The 22,628-nt window shown below is 36.0% G+C and overlaps 1 protein-coding gene across 1 annotated transcript; it reads left to right on the top strand.

Moving 5' to 3' along the window:
- Nucleotides 1-21,078: 21,078 nt before the first annotated feature.
- On the top strand, nt 21,079-22,302 carry LOC107895876 (glycine-rich cell wall structural protein). The gene has a single exon (XM_041078538.1). It carries the CDS (start codon nt 21,079-21,081, stop codon nt 22,300-22,302), a length of 1,224 nt encoding a protein of 407 aa, XP_040934472.1.
- The last annotated feature ends 326 nt before the right edge of the window (nt 22,303-22,628 follow it).

Below are 22,628 nucleotides of genomic sequence, written 5' to 3'. Positions count from 1 at the left end.
GCTCTCCCTAGCATCCACACGCCACTTTTATAGCCTTCCCAGTGGCGTCACATGCCACTTTTCCACCTACTTCTTTGTGTTTTATTTTACCCAATTAATACTTAAAAGCCCAATTAACCAGAACCCCTTTCTCTTATGGAACTAAAATTAACTAAAGTTACTGAGTTTTAACTTAAGCTTGGGTCTTCTATAGGCCCACTAACATAATTAAACCTACACCAAATAGACAAAACACATAAATTTTAAATTTTCCAACATACACAGAATTCCCAAAAATTGGAGCGTTACACTGTGGGCACACAAGAATTCGACTTTGGTTGCTCCCTTTCCTAATTTTTGGTTGTTATCAATTGCTTTGGGTTCCTTTCACTCTTTGTTTTAGGTGACCAAATATTGCTATTGACAATTCGAGATTTTTTTTGTGTTGGCCTATCTTGGTTCTTACCTTTTTCTTTGGAGGTCGATAGTGCAAGGAAAGTTTGGCAGTAGCTTTCGTCCTTGCTTATTCTTTCGGGTTTTCACTTCTCTCTTTAGTCGAATGCTCTCTCTGCTCCTCTCTCTTTTCTTTTGGGACTAAACAACTTCCTTTCTTTTGCATCCTATTACCTTGGCCGTATATTACTTTTCTCTCCCTCTCTTCTTTCGGTTTTGGGCAATCCCTCTTGACTCTTTGCTTGTTCTTTGCCAATTTTCCTCCTCTATTCTTCCTCATTTCCTCCAACAAGCGTGTGTTGGCCGAGCATTGTTAGTTCAATCCTCCTCTTCAGTTCTTTGCCAAATCTATTCATCCTCTTGCTCTCAACTCCTGTTTCTTGTTGTTTGGTAAGTCCTTCCGTAAGAGACGAGGGTGTGATTTCAATTGTTAAATTGTGTTAGGGTTTTGAATCCCTGTTATGTTAAACTTTGTCTGGCAGCATCGAATCATAGCGAACTTGTTTACCTGTGGATTGGTAGGCTCCACCGGTTGAAGCAGTGGAGGGTAAGTAACGTTAATGATTTTGTTTAGCGATTGTCTTTGTTTGGTCGGTTCTAAGTAACGATGGGCATGAAATTGTTATTTGGTTTAGGTGTGAGTTAACTCGGGAGCATACATATCAGGAATCCTATCAGGTGTGTAAAAACACTGCCCCTAATCGTAGATTAGCAAAAGCCAAAATAAGTGAATGATGACGCTACACGAGCGTAGGCTCGCTCGTGTGGTAGTCCGTGTGACTAAACATGGGCATTTAATCGTTGAGGCCACCCATGAGCGATTTCATGGGTCGAGGTTATATTGGGCCATGGTGGGCCAAAATGGGTCGTGTGGGCCCCAAATGGGTAAACCACACAGACGTGTGGAGAACGTTGGGCCAAGTTGTGTAATCCACACAGCCAAGGCCATTTCTAGGCTATATGAGCCACACTGGCGTGTGGGCCCACATGGGCCCACAATATGGGCCTTGGGCCCATTCTCACTGTTTGACTGTTAAGGTTGCACGGGTCACCCGAGACGACTGTGGACCTACTGTTAGGTCGGTATGTAATATCCTGATTTTGGGCCTAGTCGGAATAGTGGTTTCATGACCACAAAATTCGAGATAGAAATAATTATTTTATGATTATTTTAAGGTCTATGATATGATTTCATGATTGTGTGAAAATTTCGTGAAGAAATTTTATGCATAAAGTACTTAAATTGAAATTAGGGACTAAATCGAATAATTTGCAAAACTTGCATTCTTGAAGTTTCTAGTATGAAATTGTTTTGAAATATTAATTAGGAGGTCTTAAATAGAAATTTTACCAATTTCTAAGTCCATGGACAAAAATTGGACATGGATGGAATTTTTGGAAAGTTAGTAGTAAAGGCATTTTGGTCATTTAGGGGTAAAATGAATTAAAATACAAAATTAAAAGTCAATTTTGCTCATCTTCAATCCCATGGCCGAATATAGCAAGGAGAAACCATGGATAGGGTTTTTCAAGCTTCCAAGCTCGATTGTAAGTCCATTCTAGCCCCGTTTTTCAAGTTCTTTACATTTTTGGAGTCCTAGTAGCTCGATTAAGCTTATGCTAGCAATAATTTAACCTAGGATTTATATTTGGAAAAATACCCATAGGTGAAATTTGTGTATTTTTATGTTTTATGATAGAATATGAGGTTTTAAATTATGTTAGACAACTTGTGCTACTCAGTTTTAAGTGAAAACGAGCAAAAGGGCTTAATCGGTAAAAATACCTAATAGTCATAAGTACATGTTAGAGTGAGAATTTGATGTTGCCATAGAAGGAAAAAATGATCAGCATGTCATAAAACATAAGAAAATAGGCTGAATTTTAATTTACGAGCTTTGGGGAAAAAGTGTAAATATGCAAAAGTTTAGGGGAAAAATTGTAATTTTTCCAAGATATGATTTTGGGTCAATTTGAATAATGTGAGTCTTAATTAGACTATATTTTAAATGATAGAGCAAGGAAAACTAAAATTCAGGCTAAAATGGGGAAAATACCAAGTTGTGGACGAAATGGTAAAAGTAGCCATTTTCGCATACGAGGTAAGTTCATATGTAAATGTTGGTAACATAGTTATTATTTTAAATGTTTTAATGTTATTTAAATGATATGATAATTATTATGAAATATCATACTTGTGACAATTGTTTGATAAAATGTCAAATTATGTGATATACTTGGAAAATGTGATATACTACCGAGTATCGGTATCGGCGTTCCGTAGAAGATGGTTGAGACACATGATTGGGAAAAAGGTCCCGTTGAACCTTAGGAATGGATTAGGACAAAGTGACATTTCACTAGGATGGTTGAGCATCCGAACTCGTTGAGTTGAGTCCGAGTTCACTTATGGATGCAAATGTCCGAACTCGTTGAGTTGAGTCCGAGTTCGTGAGATGTAACTAGGCATCCGAACTCGTTGAGTTGAGTCCAAGTTCACTCATGGATGCGAACGCCCGAGCTTGTTGAGTTGAGTCCGAGTTCGCTTATGGGCAGGTTACATAGTAGCTTGGCTACATATGTGGCACTTATGTGCAAACTTTCCATGTATCCGAATTATATTCCGATGTGTTCAACGGGTAAAGTTCTACTCAAATGAAGGAATACTCAAGATGAAAGGGACGTATTGGTAAGTGTTGTGAAATGGATACTTTGAACAGGTATGTACTTAACCCTCGGGTTGAAAACTCGATATAACAACAATATGGTAAGATGATAAATGAAAATGTGATATGAATGTCTTGGTGATGATTATGCAAATGATGTTTTATGTTTGCTTATATGGTTATGTTACTTGCTATTTGCATGTGAACTTACTAAGCATTTATGCTCACTCCCTCTTTTTCATTCCTTGTAGTTTTGACAAGCTAGCTCGGAAATCGGGAACGGTCGGAGGCACGCTCACACTATCCGTATACTATCTTGGCATAATGGCTTGTATATTTTGAGTATGGCATGTATAGCATTGTAATCATTTTGTATATATGGTCTTATAATATGGTTATTGAGTGGTATAAAAATGCTTGGTAATGATTAGCCATTGGAATGGCTAATTATGATCATATTTGGTGTTATGTATGTCAAATTGCTAGCTAATCCATGGAAACCATGAAATAGGTAAAATTTACCATAAAATAGATTTAGACAGAAGTAGTGACGTGAATTTGAAAAATCACTAAAAATAGTACAAATGGAATTAAATAATGAATAAGTTATGGAATCGAATCTTGATGAGTCTATTTTCATATGAAAGAAGAAAACAGTTATATGAGCTATATTTTATGAGATGTTTAAATTTTTGTGAAATAGGGCCAGAGCGATTTCTTGATCCCCTGTTATGATTTTGGAAATTCACCATAAATTGTAAAAATATAATTAGAAGTCATGCTTTATATGTAAAGATTCCTTATTGAGTCTAGTTTTAAGAGAAACAAATTTAATAGTCATTGAAATTCTGTATAGAGATATATCTGATTCGTAATACACAGAGGTCAGAGTAGTCGAACCTTGAAACAGGGGAGACTTTAACTAATAAACTGTACTAATTGGATCAACCAAAAATTCTAGAAAAAAAATTAGTAGATAGATATATGAGTATAGTTTCAGTGAAAATTTACGGATCTTAATTTTGAGTTTTTAAACTCGAGATACAAATTTTTAAAGCGACTATGATGCAGTTAGCCAGCTTGTCTGGAAATTTTAAAATCAATTGTATGAGTTGTTTAAGTAATGAATTAAGTCTGTTAACACCTCATGTTCGACTCCGGCGACGGTCTCGGGTACGGGGCGTTACACGGTAAGTGTGCCTGGACCCCTAATTGATAAAATGACCATTTTGCCCTTATGTGGTAAAATGACTGTTTTTCCATTATGTGGTAAAATGACTATTTTTCCCTTATGTGGTAAAATGACTATTTTTCCCTTATGTGGTAAAATGACTATTTTGCCCTTATATGGTAAAATGACTATTTTGCCCTTATTTGGTAAGATGAATGTTTTACCCTATGTGATGTATATATATGTACATGTATGACTGCATTTTTGCATGTTTTTTAAACTGTAATGGATACATGTGTGATTCTAAGATATCACATGACATGACTATGTGATGCATTGCATGGAGATGGGTTTATGCTGATCTGAAGAAGTGTACTAAAAGGCTTCGAGCCTAAATTACTGGCAGCCCAGTTGCATATTACTGTTTAGTGCCGTAACAGGTGTTAATTCTGGAGTGTAGGGATGGGTGGGTTGATTATATCCCCACATAGAGTGTAAGGTTGGACGGAGATGAAGTGTAAAGGCTGGATGGGTAGGACTTGTATTCTGTTACTGCACTGATTACTATTACTGCACTGTTTATTGTTACTACAATGGGCCAAGGCCCGAACACATGACTGTTTCTGTATTGAGATAGGCTAAAGCCCCAACTGATATTGTCATTGTTACAAAAAAAGGGCTTAGGCCCAGTCTGTGCTTGTTTTCTGACTATTTGCTTATATGGGATTACGCACTGAGTTTTCGTAAACTCACCTATCTGTTTAACTGTACAGGTAATCCCCAGTCTTAGGTAGATCGGTGCTACGAAGGATTCAAAGGTGGCCACACAACCGCCTGGACTTCCTTATTTAATTTTAAATTATAAGTATTTTAATTTGGGTATCTTTTTATGTAATAAGGTGTCTATAAATTTTTAATCTTTAATTTGGGCTTTTAATTATTTTGACTCATAACTGCTAGCAGTTTCAAAAGTAATGTTTTCCAAAAATACCAAGAATACGTAATTGCTTAAGAGCTTCCGCAAGTGACAATGTTTTAAAAATTAAAAGCATTTTAACATGAGTAACATTTTATGAACGACTAAAACAGATCATTAAGAATATGTAACAAAGGTAAATATAGAAAAAGGCTTTTCTTTTGATATCAAGCTCACTCCTATGTGACATCGCCAGATTCGGCCATAACGTCTAGGCCGGGTTTGTGGTGTTACAGCCACCACCCTTTATTGTGCCTCCTTTGGCTCCCCTGGGTCCTCAAAATCCTATACTGATGACAGTTACTCAGGTATCCATAGATAAAACCAAAAAATGTGGAGCGGAAGAATTTATAGGCAAGGTTGATGATGATCCTACAAAAGCGGAGTACTAGCTAATGAATACGAAGAGAGTATTCGCAGAATTGATGTGCACTCCTGAAGATTGTTTGAGATGTGTTGTGTCATTGTTAAAAGGTGAAGCATACTTATGGTGGGACACTTTGAGCACGATGACACCAAATAATCGTATTAATTGGGATTTCTTTCAGATTGAACTCAAGAAGAAGTATGGTAGTCAGTTGTTTATTGACAAGAAAAAGAAAATTTTCTTGAGTTAAAATAAGGGAATTGGTCTGTAGCTGAGTATGAGCGGAAATTTTTACAGTTAAGCAAGTATGTTCGAAATATAGTATCAAATGAAGAAATGTGTATTAGATTTGAGGACGGGTTGAATGATGATATACGTATGTCTGTAGTAACATTAAAATTACAGGAATTTGTAGAACTTTTTCAATGAGCCCAGAAAATTGAAGAAATTTGCAAGAGTAAACGACAGTCAAATTTGAAATTTTGAGATTTTAACAAAAAAGGGTCGTTTAAGTCTGCTCAAATGTCTCTATCAAAGAAATTTAGAAATGACACAAGTCAATTGACTGCCCCTTCAGAGTTCACTGGCAGAGATAAACCAAGGCAAACAATTTTAAATCTATTAATTCTCCAGCGGCTAGTGTCAAAAGTTTCAAAAATGTGGAGAGAATTGTTCCTGTTTGTGATGATTGTAACAAAAAGCATTTTGGTGAGTGTCGGTCAAAGTTGGGAACTTGTTTCTATTGTGGTTCTATTGATCATTTTCTCTATGATTGCCCAAAAAGGAAATATGATTTTGGCTATCAAATAAACAAGCATGAAGCAACCTCACATAGAGGTAGACAATCTGGAAATGATAGAAATATTACTTCTGGTCGAGGATAGAATAGTGACATGAATAAACGATCTGAAGCAAGAACACCAGGTAATGTAACACCCCAAACCCGGCCTGGAAGTTTGGCTCGAATCTGGCGTGTCACATTGAAGTGTTTTTCGAAAACCATGTTTCCATTAAAAACCCTTCTTAATAATTAAAAACTATACCCACACGCAACATTACAAATTCCCGAAATACCGGTATTTTAGCATTTCGGCTTCTCAGCAAATATTAATCTAAGCTATTACGAGGGTTAGTACACACCTGTTATGGGTTGAAGTTGAAACGTTTCCATAATCAATCACCTACGATAACCACCATCTGTCACTCAAACTTAACTAATCCAATATCAATATATGTAAATCCTAAGCACATCAGTCATACGGAACATAAGGGCATATTCATCATTTTACCATACAAGGGTATTACGGTCACTTTACCCTATAGGGGCTTTATGGTCTTTTTACCTATTAGGGGTATTTTAGTCATTTCATCCTACAAAGGTGTTTTAGTAAATCTACAACCCAAGGATATTTCAGTAATTTTGTAAACCAATGGTATTCCTATAATTTTTAAAAAAGTCAAGGGTATTTTTGTAATTTTGTAAATCAGGGGTATTTTGGTAATTTTACAAATTGAGGGTATTTCGGTAATTTTTCAAACCAGTGGTATTTTGGTAATTCTATCCTACAAGGGTATTTTAGTAATTTCACAATTGAGGGTAAAACGGTAATTTTGTAAATTGAGGGTAAAACGATAATTCTATAAATCGAGGGTAAAACGATAATTCTATAAATCGAGGGTACTTTGGTAATTTTACAAGTCGAGGGTATTTCAGTAATTTGGTAAACTAAAGTATCTAAACAGGAATAACAATACGAATAGACCTAAAGCCTATTCTCGGCCCAAATGGCCCACATGCTCGTGTGGCCCTTTTAGCCCAAATCTAGCCACAAATATGATATTCACCTAGCCTAGTCCAATATTTACTACACAATCAAACAACTTATCCAATTGGGCCCGTAGGCCCATTGGGCCCACATGGCCCGAAGTAGCCATCCTACAACTAGAGTAGTGAGAAATACACACATGATAGGAGGCTGGAGTTAATCCACACTCCGAGCACTCTTAGCCGACGCCCAACCCAAACGAGCACGCCATACAGCAAAAGGGATCAGCCAAGAAAGGCACCTTTACTCTCCTCATGGTTCTCTCTATTTAAATCCAACTTCGCATCCACTCTTATGTTAGCTTCTCGATATGGGATCCCTCCATCATCAAAGTTTAAATTCAACACCAACTCTTGCCGCCCCCTGTTACCAAATAAATGCTCTTTGATTGCCATGAATTTCGAACCCTGGACCTCCTTGCCAACTCTATGACGCCACCTTGCCACTTCACCACAGGCTCTTTTTGTGTCATATTTTATCCCCAATTAATTATAAGGTCTAAAGGCGAAAGTCCAGGTTCCCTTAAAAAAAACCAAAATAAATTGCAAGAGCCAAGGCTTGAACCCAGGCTCCCATACAACCTTAATGACGCCACAACCACTAGACTACAAGCTTCCTTGTGTCATTTATTTAACACAATAATTTAAAAACCCTCATCCAAGCATCCAGGTTTTTTTTTCACTTAATACCAAAATTTTTGCTAAAGCCCAAGTTTGAACCCAAGATTTCTTTAACACTTCTCAGGGCCATTAACCACCAAAGCAGACATTTAATTGTGTCATTTCATTGCACAATTAAATACCTATATACAACCTCCTTACGGACCCGCACTCAAGGCCCAATACTTCTAGGCCCAAATTCAGGGTGTTACAGGTAGAGCCTATGCAATCAGAGCTCGTGAGGAAGCTACTGCCCCAGATGTTATTGCTAATACTTTTTCTCTCTTTGATATTAATTTATATGTATTAGTTTATCCTAGATCAACTCACTCGTATGTATGCACTATATTTGTAGACCAAATAATTTGCCTATTGAGTCCACTGAATATACTGTCAAAGTAACGAATCCATTAGGCCAACAAGTTTTAGTTAATCAAATATGTAAATTGTGTCTACTGAAAGTTAGGGGTTATCATTTTCATGCTAGTTTGATGTTGTTACCTTTTAATGATTTTGATCTCATTGTGGGAATGGACTAGTTGTTTGAGCATGATGCAATAAAGAGTTGTCGAAGGAAATAAGTTAGTTTGAAGCGTCTGAATGGTGAATTTATTTACTTTAGGACAGATGGGCCCGATTTTACTACAAATGTGGTTTCAGCACTGTCAGCTCAAAAATTGATTAAAAGGGATGTGAAGTTTATCTAGCCTACGTTCTTGATTTGAAAGTGGTTGAATCAAAAATTGAGCAAGTGTCGATAGTAAAAGAATATGTTGATGTTTTTCCTGAAGAACTGCCTAGGTTGCCACTAAATCAAGAAGTAGAATTTATGATTGAACTTGTGCCTGAAACAGCTCTAATTTCGGTAACATGATACAGGATGGCCCTCACAAAATTGAAAGAGATGGAAATACAGTTGCAAGAGCTGTTAGATCGTGGATTTATTTGACCGAGTGTGTCACCTTGGGGTGCTCTAGTTTTGTTCGTGAAAAAGAAAGATGGGTCAATGAGACTTGGTATAGATTATCGACAACTGAGTAGAGCCACCATTAAGAATAAATACCCATTACCTCCTATTAATTATTAGTTTGATCAGTTAAAAGGAGCTATAGTGTTTTTGAAGATCAACTTGAGATCCTGATATTATCAGCTACGAGTTAAAAAGTAAAATGTACCAAAACCTGCATTCAGAACTAGATATGGTCACTACGAATTTCTGGTGATGCCATTTGGTTTGACTAATGCTCCTATGGTATTCATGGACTTGATGAATCGAGTATTTTAGCCATATTTAGATTGGTTTGTTGTCGTATTGATTGATAACATCCTGATTTATTTACTGAACAAGTCAGGTCATCTTGAACATTTAAGAGTTGTGATGCAAACTTTGCGTGAAAAATAGTTTTATGCGAAATTCAATAAATGTGAATTTTGGCTACAAGAAGTTAATTTTTGGGGACATGTTATATCTGCTGATGGAATCAGGGTTGATCCAAATAAAGTATCTGGGATTGTTGATTGGAAAATTCCAAAAAGTGTTTTTAAAGTCTGAAGTTTCTTGGGATTAGCCAGTTACTATCGGTGATTTGTCAAAAACTTCTCGATCATTGCTTCACCTATGACAAAGTTACTATAGAAAAACGTCAAATTTGTTTGGTCTGATAAGTGTCAGCAGAGTTTTGATTAGCTGAAAAACATGTTAATAGAAGCTCGAATATTAACACAGCCTGAAATTAGGACCGCATATGTTGTTTACAGTGATACATCTCTCAATGGTTTGGATTGCATGTTAATGTACTCAGGGAATGTAGTAGCTTATGTTTCTCAACAGTTAATGTAGAATTTATGATTGAACTTGTACCTGAAACAGCTCTAATTTCGGTAACATGATACAGGATGGCCCTCACAAAATTGAAAGAGATGGAAATACAGTTGCAAGAGCTGTTAGATCGTGGATTTATTTGACCGAGTGTGTCACCTTGGGGTGCTCTAGTTTTGTTCGTGAAAAAGAAAGATGGGTCAATGAGACTTTGTATAGATTATCGACAACTGAGTAGAGCCACCATTAAGAATAAATACCCATTACCTCCTATTAATTATTAGTTTGATCAGTTAAAAGGAGCTATAGTGTTTTTGAAGATCAACTTGAGATCCTGATATTATCAGCTACGAGTTAAAGAGTAAAATGTACCAAAACCTGCATTCAGAACTAGATATGGTCACTACGAATTTCTGGTGATGCCATTTGGTTTGACTAATGCTTCTATGGTATTCATGGACTTGATGAATCGAGTATTTTAGCCATATTTAGATTGGTTTGTTGTCGTATTGATTGATAACATCTTGATTTATTTACTGAACAAGTCAGGTCATCTTGAACATTTAAGAGTTGTGATGCAAACTTTGCGTGAAAAACAGTTTTATGCGAAATTCAATAAATGTGAATTTTGGCTGCAAGAAGTTAATTTTTTGGACATGTTATATCTGCTGATGGAATCAGGGTTGATCCAAATAAAGTATCTGGGATTGTTGATTGGAAAATTCCGAAGAGTGTTTTTAAATTCTGAAGTTTCTTGGGATTAGCCAGTTACTATCGGTGATTTGTTAAAAACTTCTCGATCATTGCTTCACCTATGACAAAGTTACTATAGAAAAACGTCAAATTTGTTTGGTCTGATAAGTGTCAGCAGAGTTTTGATTAGCTGAAAAACATGTTAATAGAAGCTCGAATATTAACACAGCCTGAAATTAGGACCGCATATGTTGTTTACAGTGATACATCTCTCAATGGTTTGGATTGCATGTTAATGTACTCAGGGAATATAGTAGCTTATGTTTCTCAACAGTTAATACCACATGAAAGAAATTATCCTACTCATGATCTCAAGGTGGCTGCGATTGTTTTCGCTTTGAAGATATGGAGGCATTATTTATATGGTGAGAAATGTCATGTGTATACTAATCACAAAAGTTTAAAGTATTTAATGACGCAGAATGAATTGAATCTAAGACAACGACATTGGTTAGAGCTACTAAAAGATTATGATTTGGTTATCGATTATCATCCAGGAAAGGCTACAGTGGTTTCGAATGCAATTAGTCGAAAATCATCATTACTTGCACTTTAGGTGTTAAACACTCATTTAGCTCTGAATGGCGATGGTTCTATACTAGCAGAGTTGAGGACTAAACCCTTGTTTCTACAACGAATTCGGTAGTTAAAAAATGACAATCTGAATTTGATTATGAAACAAAACTTGGTTTAGAATAATTTGATTACTAAATACAGCATCGGTGATGATGGCACATTGTATTACCGAGATAGAATTTGTGTTCCGAATAATTTAAAATTGAAACGTGATATTCTATCAAAGGCGCATAGTAGTACATATTCCATTCATCCTGGTAGTATGAAGATGTATTGTGATTTGAAACGGATGTACTAGTGGCCGAGTATGAAACACAAGATTTGTGTATTCGTAGCTAAATGTTCGATTTGTCAATAAGTAAAAGCAGGGCATCAGGTACCCTCAGGATTATTACAGCCTGTTACGATTCCTGAATGGAAGTGGGAGTGAATCACGATGGATTTCGTATCCAGTTGCCTACAACTCCGAGAAAGAAAGATCTGATCTGGGTGATTGTTGATAGATTGACTAAGTCAGCACACTTTATTCTAGTCAGAACATATTACTCACTTAAGAGGTTAGCAAAATTATATGTGTGAGAGATTGTAAGATTACATAGAGTACCGACATCTATTATTTTTTATCATGATCCAAGGTATACATCGAGATTTTGGAGTAAACTTCATGAGGCTTTGGACACTAAACTCAATTCAGTACAGTGTTTCATCCTCAGACAGAAGGGCAATTAGAACAAGTAATATAGATTCTGGAAGACATGCTATGATGTTGTATACTTGAGTTTGAGGGTAGCTGGGAAAAATATCCACTGTTAGCTGAGTTTGCTTACAATAATAGGTATCAATCCAGTATTAAAATGGCACCATTTTAAGCTTTATATGGAAGAAAATGTAAAATGCTATTGTATTCGTTCGAGCTGAGCGAACATAGAGATTGATTTGATTCAAGAAACTTAAGACAAGGTTTGAATTGTTCGAGATTGTTTGAAAGTTGCATCTAATCGCAAGAAATCATACACGGATTTGAAAAGAACAGATATAGATTTTGCTATAGGCGATTGAGTATTTTTAAAAGTTTTTCCATGGAAAAAAGTGCTACGATTTGGCAAGAAAAGAAAGTTGAGTTCGAGATTTATCGAGCCGTGCGAGATTACTGAAAGAAGTAGTCTTGTATCTTACAGATTAGTTTTTCCTTCTAAACTTGAGAAAATTCACAATATGTTCCACGTTTCAATGCTGAGATGGTACATATCTGATCCTTCACATGAAATTCCTCATAGTGAGATTGAATTACTGCCAAATTTGACATATTCTGAAAAACTAGTGAAAATTTTGACTCGAGAACTCAAAGAACTTTAGAATAAACGAGTATTGTTACTAAAATTCTTATGGCATCGACAAGGTACTAAAGAAGCTACCTGAGAAACTGAGGAATCGATGAAACTACAGTATCCAAATTTATTCCCAGGTAACAATTTCGAGGACGAAATTTCTTAAGGGGGAGAGTTGTAAAAGCACGTTTTTCAGTGGTGGCAAAACAGTAGTTTCAGGACCACAAATTTCTGTTGTGTCGACTCGTAAATACTATTTATAGATTATTTACAGAGTCATAAGAGTTGTAGTAAAATTTTATTAAGAAATTTAAATGTTTAGATAACTAATTAAAGAAAAAGAAATAATTTGTAAAAGGTACAAAACTTGTTAATTATAGCATTAAGATGATCAAATAGTTTAATTATTAAATGAGGGAGGAGTTATATGGTAATTAGACCATAGTAAAAGTAAACAGATGGCTTTGGTATTTGAATTAATTAAAATGCATGATAATTTAAAGGATAAATTTGTAATTAGTTAAATAAAACTTAAGTAAAAATAAAATAAAATTACTATAATCTTCCTAAAGGAAAGAACCACCGAAAGTTGAAGAGTAAAAACACCATTGAAAAAGCTTAAGGTCTGGCCATCAAGAGTTCTTGCATTTCAAGACTTGGATCAAAAAGACAATAATTGAGGAAAAGGGAAACTAGTGAATTAGTCCCTACGTGTTGGTTGGAATTAAATAGTAGGTAAGTCCATAGTATTGTCCATAGTATTTCAATAGGTAAATAAATTTCTATTTGTAATCTTATATTATTGTTCTTTAGCTAATATATTTATAGATAATTATTGTATGAAAGCACATATATGCCCCTGTTTGTACTTCAGTACCCTTGAATACATATATGTGCCCCTGTTTGTACTTCTGTACCCCTAAATGCACCTACGTACCCCTGTTTGTACTTCGATACCCTTGAATGCACATGCGTGTCCCTGTTTCTACTTCGATACCCCTAAATACACATAGTGCCCCTATTTATACTTTAGTACCCCTAAGTTTACATACGTGCCGCTGTTTGTACTTTGGTAACCCTAAATCAAATAATATGTGAACTGTGTCGAATTGTATTTAGATTAAATGTTATACTATGTCCTTACTGAGCTATGTAAGCTTACAGGTTTTTGTGGATTATTTTGTACATAACCGTTGCAGACATTTTGGAAGGATTAATCAACCAACTCAATCTATCCATCTAAGTTGGTAGGTTTTGTATCTCTTGGCGTAGTGGAATTTATATATAGATAAATATGTGGTTTTGAAATGTTGATAGATGAATACCTTGATGTTTAATTGTTGAATGAAGTGGTTTTAATCATGGTGCGATGCTTATTTGCTCAATATCTTATAAAGGAGGTCTTTTGATGTTTTTTTTTGACTAAATGTTTAGTATATATAAGTGGTGCCTTTGAATGGCATATTGGTTGGATGAAATAGATTGATTGATTTGGTATATTTAGATTTGTTGGAGCACACAGCCTGAGACACGAGTTGTCCATGTGTCATTTGAGAGTTTCTTAGTATTTCAAGTCAGTGAGTTACACGGCCTAGCACACGGCCTAGCACACAGTCTAGCACACGGACGTGTAGGACAACTTAATGAGTTACACGGGTGAGGACAGGGGTTAAGACACAGTCATGTGTCCCTAGTTCAAATGTTACACGGCATAGGGTTTCCCATGGCCATGTGACCCCTATTTTTCAATGTTTACAACTTTTTCTTAAAATTTCTATTTTGTTTCAAATTAATCCTGAATCACCTCAAAGATATTTTTAGGGACTCGAAGGTTCGATTTAGGGATGAAATGCTTATGATTTATATGTTTTGAATGACATTTACTTATTTAATGTTATATTGATAAATGTTTCCTGATTGTATGGTAATACTCCGTAACCCTAATCAGGTGACGGAGACAAGTTGGGGTGTTACAACGGAGACAAGATAGGACACAACCTTCAATTTGTTCAAGGCACGAGGCCTCCCTTGTAATGCCTCAAACCCAATCTGATGAACTGAATTCGAATCTAGGGTGTTACTACTCAAGTACATATGTAGCTCACTCAATTATACAAATTTACATTCAATTACAACTATTTGATTATAAATTTCTTTGATAAATACATAACTGCGAATAATACAAGAACTCAATTGGTATACATAAAGAATTTATTTACAACTATGATTGAATTGATGTCCTGGTCTATTATAATTATTCGGTGTAAAAGACTTCTATAAAACAACTCGGACTCGAACATGCCAACAAACTTGTTTTGTATACATACTAGCTCGATACACTGCTCCTTTGGCGTAGCCATGGCATTATTGTAATAGCCCGTTTTTGAGTCAAATCAGAATAGTGGTTTTGGGACCAGAAATCCGAAGTCAAAATATTTATTTTATTATTTTAACAAGGTCTACAACATGATAGATTAATTATGTGAAAGTTTCGTTAAGAAATTTTACTGTTTAAATGCTTAATTCGGTAAAAAGGACTAAATTGCGTAAAGCATAAAACTTGTGTTCTATTAGCTAAAATGGTCAAATAGCTATAGGATATTAAAGTAAATGTCCTTAAGTGATAATTAGACCATTTATGGTTAGTGAAGATGATAGCATGGCAAATGGTGTAATTTTGAATTAATTTTAAGGTTAAAATGGTAAATGGTTATTTTGGCTGCTTATTGAGCTGTAAAAATATGGTTATTTATGCTTGTGAAATTTTGTGTTATAGGGTGGAAAAATGGATTTGCAAATAGCCTATACTTTTTCCACGCGGGAAGAGACACGGGCGTGTGTCTTAGCCATGTGCGACACACGGTCATGTGTCCCCTAGGGTACCCTTTCGAATTAAGTTAGTATACCCTACAGTTTTGACATGGCCTGATACACAGGCGTGTATGGACATTTCGAAGAGCACATGGGCTAGACACACGGACATGTGGTTGGCCGTGTGACCCAAGCCAATAACCTCTCCAGTTTTCACACGGCCTGGCACACGGGCATGTCCTTGGCCGTGTGACACAAGTGAATATGTATACCTTATTTTCACACGGTTTAAGACACAGGCATGTCTATTAGCCGTGTGAGGCACACGGCCGGTTCACATGGGCATGTGACATTTTAAAATGTTGAAATTTTTCTAAGTTTCTAAAATTTTAATATGTTATCGATTTAGTCCCGAATGCATGTTTAAAGCTTTGTAAGCTCGATTTAAGTACATATTGAATGTGAATGAACGTTATTGACTAAAATAAGATGTTTTTGGATAAATGATTGTTCTAAATTGAGTTACAAGTCTGGTAATGTCTCTTAACCTATTCCGGTGGCGGTTACGGGTTAGGGGTTGTAACAGTCTGATTTAGACCCTAATCGAAATAGTGGTTTTGGGACCACATATCCGCGTCAGAAAAATATTTAAATATTATTTTTCGTGTTTATGATATGTGAATAAGCATGTGTGAAAGTTTCGTATAAAAAATTGAATGTTTGTGTGCTTAATTTTGAAAAAGGACCTAATCGTGTAAAACGTAAAAGTTGCCTGCTATTTGTTAAAAGTGTTTATTTCAAATGTCTTTATAATTGGAAGGTCCTTATGTTGCAATTGGACCATTAACATGGTCAATGGACTTTTATGGACAACCATTATAAGTTTTTATTATTATTTCATTAACGGCAAAATTGGAATTTATTTAATTAAGTTAATATTAAGTAAATAAAACATAAAATTTGGCCATTTCATGTTCATCTTGCCGAAAATACAAAGAAAATAAAAGAGAAAAAGCTTCCTAGGGTTTGGCACTTTGATTTGGTGAATTAGGTATGTGTTTTGCTCGATTTTTGATAATTTCTACGTTTTGTAATCGTTGCTTCGTATACTATCAGGCCCATGCCTCAATTTCTGATTTTGATGATGACTTTGAAATGTGCCATGGATAAATTCATGAGCTTTATGTTGTTATATGGTGAAATATGAAAGTTTGATATTGGCTTTATATGTTTTGTCTTTGGATTTTAGATGATTTTGAGTAAAATGGGCTAAATTGTGAAATTGTAAATTGAGGGAATAAAATGTGAAATAAATGAAATGTGTGGACTAGTATGAGTGCTATAAATATTTGGCCAAGCATGAGTATATGCAAATTATGTGTATTTTGTGATTTTGTGAATTAGGGACTAAAGTGTCAAAATGTGAAAATGTGAGGGCTAGTTTGCAAATTGCCCTAAATATGTGTTTATGGATTGTTTTGAGTGAATTTATGATTGAATAAGTTAAATTTGAATTTATATAGATCAAGATTTAAAGAAAACAGAGTTAGATTGGGGAAAGTCGAAAGTTGTCGAGTAACTGATTTCATCCATCCGAATCAGTACGAGGTAAGTAAATATACAATAAACGAGTTTGAATTGAGTTATTATTTTTCATATGATATCGAATTGTGATGAATGAATATTCAAGCTCAATATGTGCTATTTGAGAAAGTATCGACAAAGTTTCGACGTCTGAAAAGCCCCGCACGAACCCTAGGAATAGTTAGGATACATATGTCATGACATAGGATTTCGTGGGACGTTGGCATCGACTTCTATTTTACGTATAAGACCATGTCTGGGACATCGGCATCGTATATGATTTCATATAAGACCCTGTCTGGGACAGTGGCATCGATATTTGATTACATGTAAGACCACGTCTGGGACATTGGCATTCTATACGTTCTTTGAGCTATCCGCGTATCCTTACGTTTTCGAACAGTTCAACGGGCATTTTGAGAAAATTAATGAATAAGTGAATATATATTCGATTCAGGTACGTTTGAATTGTGTGCTATAATTGAAAATGAAGGGTAAGTATATGTGCAAATGATGATCTATGATCCAAGTATATGAATATGAGGTTTGTGTTGGTAATTGCCACCAAAGGATAAGTAATATGATAATGTTTATATACTTTAAATGATAAGTTTAATTGTATATGGCTTACTAAGCTTTTGAAAGCTTACTTGTGTGTGTTTTCATTGTTTTATCGAAGCTACAGTGAGCTCGAGGATCGTCAAGGATTGTCACCATACTATTGAACCTTATTTTGGTAGTTTTAAAAATGTATATATTGAAGTATGGCATGTATAGGCTAGAAGTGTTTAAATTATGTTTTGTGATGTATATATATTTAACCATGTGACATGGCTTTGTATGGATGTGTTTATGATATGGTTTTGGTATATGAATTGTGAGGCAATATGATATATTTGGTGTGACCCAAGTCAGAGAGTTACACGGGGTCAGACACGGGCTGGGATACAGCCATGTGCTCCAATTTCAAATGTCCACATGGTCTTTAACACGGCGTGTTTGGTGGCCGTATGAGACACATGGCTTGGCCACACGAGCGTGTGTCCCCTGTTTTGAGAAAATTTTTTAAAGTTTTGTAGAAGTTTCTTGAGTTACCGGTTTAGTCTCGAATCACTCCCAAAGCATGTTTAAGGCCTCGTAGGCTATTATAAGGGACAAATTGATTGAACTTGAACGATGATTGTATGAAATGATTGAATGCATGAGAAAAGTACGTTTATACGTGTTGTTAGTCTGGTAATGCTCGTAACCCTATTCCGGTGTTGAATACGGGTGAAGGGTGTTACATCTCCAAAGTATCTATTTATAAACATAAGAAATATAAATGTAGTAGAGATCTACTTCTAATCACTATTAGAATTTAAAGTACATCAAAACTTATATTAATCTTAATAGACATCCACTTAATAAGATATTCATAAAATAAATATTTTTTAATTTAATTTTACTTTTTACTTCCATTTATATTCATGCACAATAAACAAAATATTTTTTTTAATATTCTTTCCCCTTCTTTTTTTTCTTTTTTTATTGTCTTTTCATGTGCAACTTTTTTTTATTACTACCTTTTTAAATTATTTGTATTGAAAATTAAATTATTGTCTCAATAATTTACACAGAAATTAAAAGTTAAAATATTTTACATAGATTCAACTTGCAAGACATGATTGAAAGAGTATTAAAAATATTTTTTTTTTAAATAAGAGGCTTGGTTTGTTGAATCCATTTAAAATATTAGATTTCAGTAGATTGTTTCTTTCCAGGAATATTAGATTTCATATAAACATAAATAACGCTTTAAACAAAATTCTCATCTAATACGCCTTAATTAACTTGCAAATTTCCTATTTATCTTTTTTAATCCAATTTAACTTTTTGCTTCCCTTTATGTTCCTGTACAACAAACAAACTATTTTTTAATATTTCTTTTGACTAATAAAATAATGTTATATCATAAGTTAATAATCATACTCATTAAAGACACTATTTCAAAGAATCCCATGCGTTGTTCCCTAATTTTGTAATTAAAAAAAAACACTATTCCAAATATTTGAAATTACCATAGAAGCAATCGTTGAACCCTACCATGGTTATTCCAAATGATGTTTCCCATAGTTCAGAAAATGTTGTCCCGTTGCCCCAACATATAGTTTCAAACAAGCTCACTTTATAAATTTTTCTTCAACTAAAAGGGTAATTGTTATATCTCGATGTCTTGGTATCTTTTATATATATATATATATATCTCCATACCAATGAAAAAGGAGTATCACTACGAGAACACCACAGACAATCGTTACATAAAATCCAATCTTATTAATATTTTAACTTTTCAAGCTCACTAACTTTCAAGGTAATTACATCCGAACTATATCCTAATCTAGGTCTAAGTTGGATTGTACCAATAAGATAATCATGGACTAAAAAACCCACTCTAGGCCCTCCTGCATCTATAAATACCTACTCTTTCCCAATAGGAAGGAAGGGAATGAGCCCATACACTACCTACACTTTGCTCAAATATGGGCTCAACATCCCTAAATCACTATTCTAGTAGCTCTTTACAGCATATATAATATGAATTATGGGTCTTGATATCTCAAATGATGTGAACCACCACTGTTTTACTATTCTATATTTAGTATAACTTTAACTATTATAACTATATATATTGGTTAAAACATGAATGTATGATAAAAGTGGTGAAACTAAAACATTAAAATGTTGTGGATCCGGTGGATTTTACTCTATATTAAGTAAGTGATATCTTTATATAAAATATTGGTGTAACATATTAGACATGTCTCATATGAGACGTGTTAAACTGTATCTCCAAAATTTTCAAAATCCACGCGGAAGATTGAATCAAGCCAACTTGATATCCTATTATGAAAAATATTTTTATAATTAAATTTAAATAATAATGTTTTTATTTTTATCGGATGAAAACTTTTATTAGAAAATCAAGGTTTTTAAGTCAACGAAAGCCAAGGTCTCGTACAGCAAGAAATTATGCAATACAAATAGTTGTTTTTATCAGTAATTAGTAATTCGATAGTCATTATTTTTTTCTATTGCTATTAGTATAACAACATGGAAAAAATTTCATTTAATACGTATAAGTATTTTAACTATCAAAAAGTTAAAATTTGCATATATATATATATAAAATATATATTAACTCATAAATTTAGTTTCAGTCTCAAAATCTCAAACCATTGGTCTCTTCAGCTCAAAGGCTGCTGCGGCTATCAATCTCTTTTTGTGGTAACTAACCAACACTTGTACATTGATGAAACATCAGCCAGTGACCAGGCATTATGTACACATATGAGCTGCTGCGACGATGTTGTGGGTTGTATAGTAATGCATAATATGGCGTTAATATGATCCTGATATCTATGACTTGTGCAAATTAAGTTGAAACAATTTGTGAACTTACGTTAACAATTAACCTTCTTAAAAGCCATTTATATATAAACCAACTATCATTGAGTTCATTCAAGCTTATATGAAGGTTTCGTTTATTATTCTCTTCATTATGACCAAATAAACTCACATCAAAATGATGATTAACAAAAGAATGGAGAAAAAACAAAAGACAAACACAAAGCATATCATCAAATTGCAACGATCAAGTCTCGCCAGACCAGCTAAACATTGCTGGCGGAGACACATTGTTAGAAACTTTGTCTGCAGATTCATTAATGGCATAAAAAAGAACCCCATTAATGGAATCGCAGTTAGAGTTTGAACTTCTAAACCTCTCTGGAATTCCAACTTGCTCTCTTAAAAGTAGCCAAATTTTAAACAAGTTGAGTCAATCTAGGATAAGAAATATAAAGAAGTAAAAGAATATGAGCTAAAAGAGAAGTCAAAACCCAAATCCAATGCAAGGGTGAGTGCATTTGTGATTAGTTCGGAAGGGACAGTTGGACGAATAAATTGCTTGTACATTGGCAGATGAGCCTCATTTACTCATCCACGCGTGACAGTTGGGTTTTATTTTTATAATGGCTAACTCTGGCTTACTGCTATATATATATATTGCTCACTTATTGTAGTACTGCGTCGTGTGAGCTGAGTTTTGGTTAAGGTTTTTAGGTAGCAATGGGTGTTTTGAACCGCTTTGTTTTGATTGCTGTGGTGTGCATTCTTGTTGTGGGTAGTTTTGGGGTGGCTGATCATGGGGTTAGTGGAGTTGATGATAAAAAGCGTTTGATACATCGTCCATTTTTGTTCAAAGCCAAGGGAGGAGGTCTAGGACGTGGGATATATAAGAAGGGTTTTAGGCATGGCATTGGTGGTGGTCTAGGTGGTGGTTTTGGTGGTGGTGGAGGTATTGGTGGAGGAGGTGGTTTAGGTGGGGCTGCTGGTGGAGGCTTTGGTGGTGGTGGAGGGCTAGGTGGCGGTGGTGGAGGCCTAGGTGGTGGTGGGGGAGGAGGATTAGGTGGTGGAGGAGGTCTTGGGGGTGGTGGAGGCCTAGGTGGTGGTGCGGGAGGAGGATTAGGTGGTGGAGGTGGTCTTGGTGGAGGTGCTGGTGGTGGAGTTGGTGGAGGCCTGGGTGGTGGTGCGGGAGGAGGATTAGGTGGTGGAGGTGGTGTTGGTGTTGTTGGGGGTGCAGGTGGTGGATTGGGTGGTGGTCACAAGCTTGGAGGAGCAGGAGGTGGATTGGGCGGTGGTGGGGGACTTGGCGGTGGCCATGGGCTGGGTGGAGGTGCAGAAGGTAGATTGGGTGGTGGTGGAGGACTTGGCGGTGGCCATGGGCTGGGAGGAGGTGCAGGAGGTGGATTGGGTGGTGGTGGAGGACTTGGCAGTGGCCATGGGCTGGGTGGAGGTGCAGGAGGTGGAGTGGGTGGTGGTGGAGGACTTGGCGGTGGCCATGGGCTGGGTGGGGGTGCAGGAGGTGGATTGGGTGGTGGTGGAGGACTCGGTGGGGGCCATGGGCTTGGTGGAGGTGCAGGAGGTGGACTAGGAGGGGGTGGAGGACTAGGTGGTGGCCATGGGCTGGGAGGTGGAGGCGGATTAGGTGGTGGTGCAGGTGGTGGAGGTGGAGTAGGGCTCGGTGGAGGTGGTGGTGCTGGAGGAGGAGCTGGAGGAGGGCTTGGTGGAGTTGGTGGTGCTGGTGGAGGTTTTGGAGGTGGAGGATTTGGTGGTGGTGGTGGAGTTGGGGGAGGATTTGGAGTTGGTGGTGGATTTGGCAAAGGTGGAGGACTTGGGGCTGGTGGGGGTGCAGGTGGAGGGGGTGGGGGTGGCTTCGGTGGAGGTGGAGGTGGGGGTGCTGGCTTTGGCGGCGGAGCTGGCTTTGGTGCTGGTGGTGGAGGTGGGCACTAGTAATACACATGCGTGAACAATATCTCAAAGTACTTAAAAAGTCCTAATCATTTCACTCCAAATATCCAGCTTCCTGTTTATGATTTTTGTTTTCTTTTTTGTTTAATGAAATGTTATATTAAGGATTAATTTGTTTGCTGATTTGCCATCGTAAAGTCGTTTTTCCTTTGTTCAGAAAACTTGTGGTAATGTCATTGTTGAAATATAAATTAGTGTTATCTTATAGTGCATGAATGCGTATCAAAATTAAGCACATTGTAAGATGGATATATTATCCAATGCAAATAAAATTGTACTTTACAATCTGGTTTTCTTTGTACGTAAAC

Source organism: Gossypium hirsutum, chromosome A10 (assembly GCF_007990345.1).
Source record: "Gossypium hirsutum isolate 1008001.06 chromosome A10, Gossypium_hirsutum_v2.1, whole genome shotgun sequence".
Lineage (NCBI taxonomy): Eukaryota > Viridiplantae > Streptophyta > Magnoliopsida > Malvales > Malvaceae > Gossypium > Gossypium hirsutum.
The sequence above is the reverse complement of the archived record's forward strand: the minus strand, read 5'-3'. Positions and strand labels throughout refer to the sequence as shown.

Excerpts from the sequence above, each read along its gene's own strand:
- LOC107895876 (XM_041078538.1), top strand. The coding sequence starts at position 21,079 with ATGGGTGTTTTGAACCGCTTTGTTTTGATTGCTGTGGTGTGCATTCTT.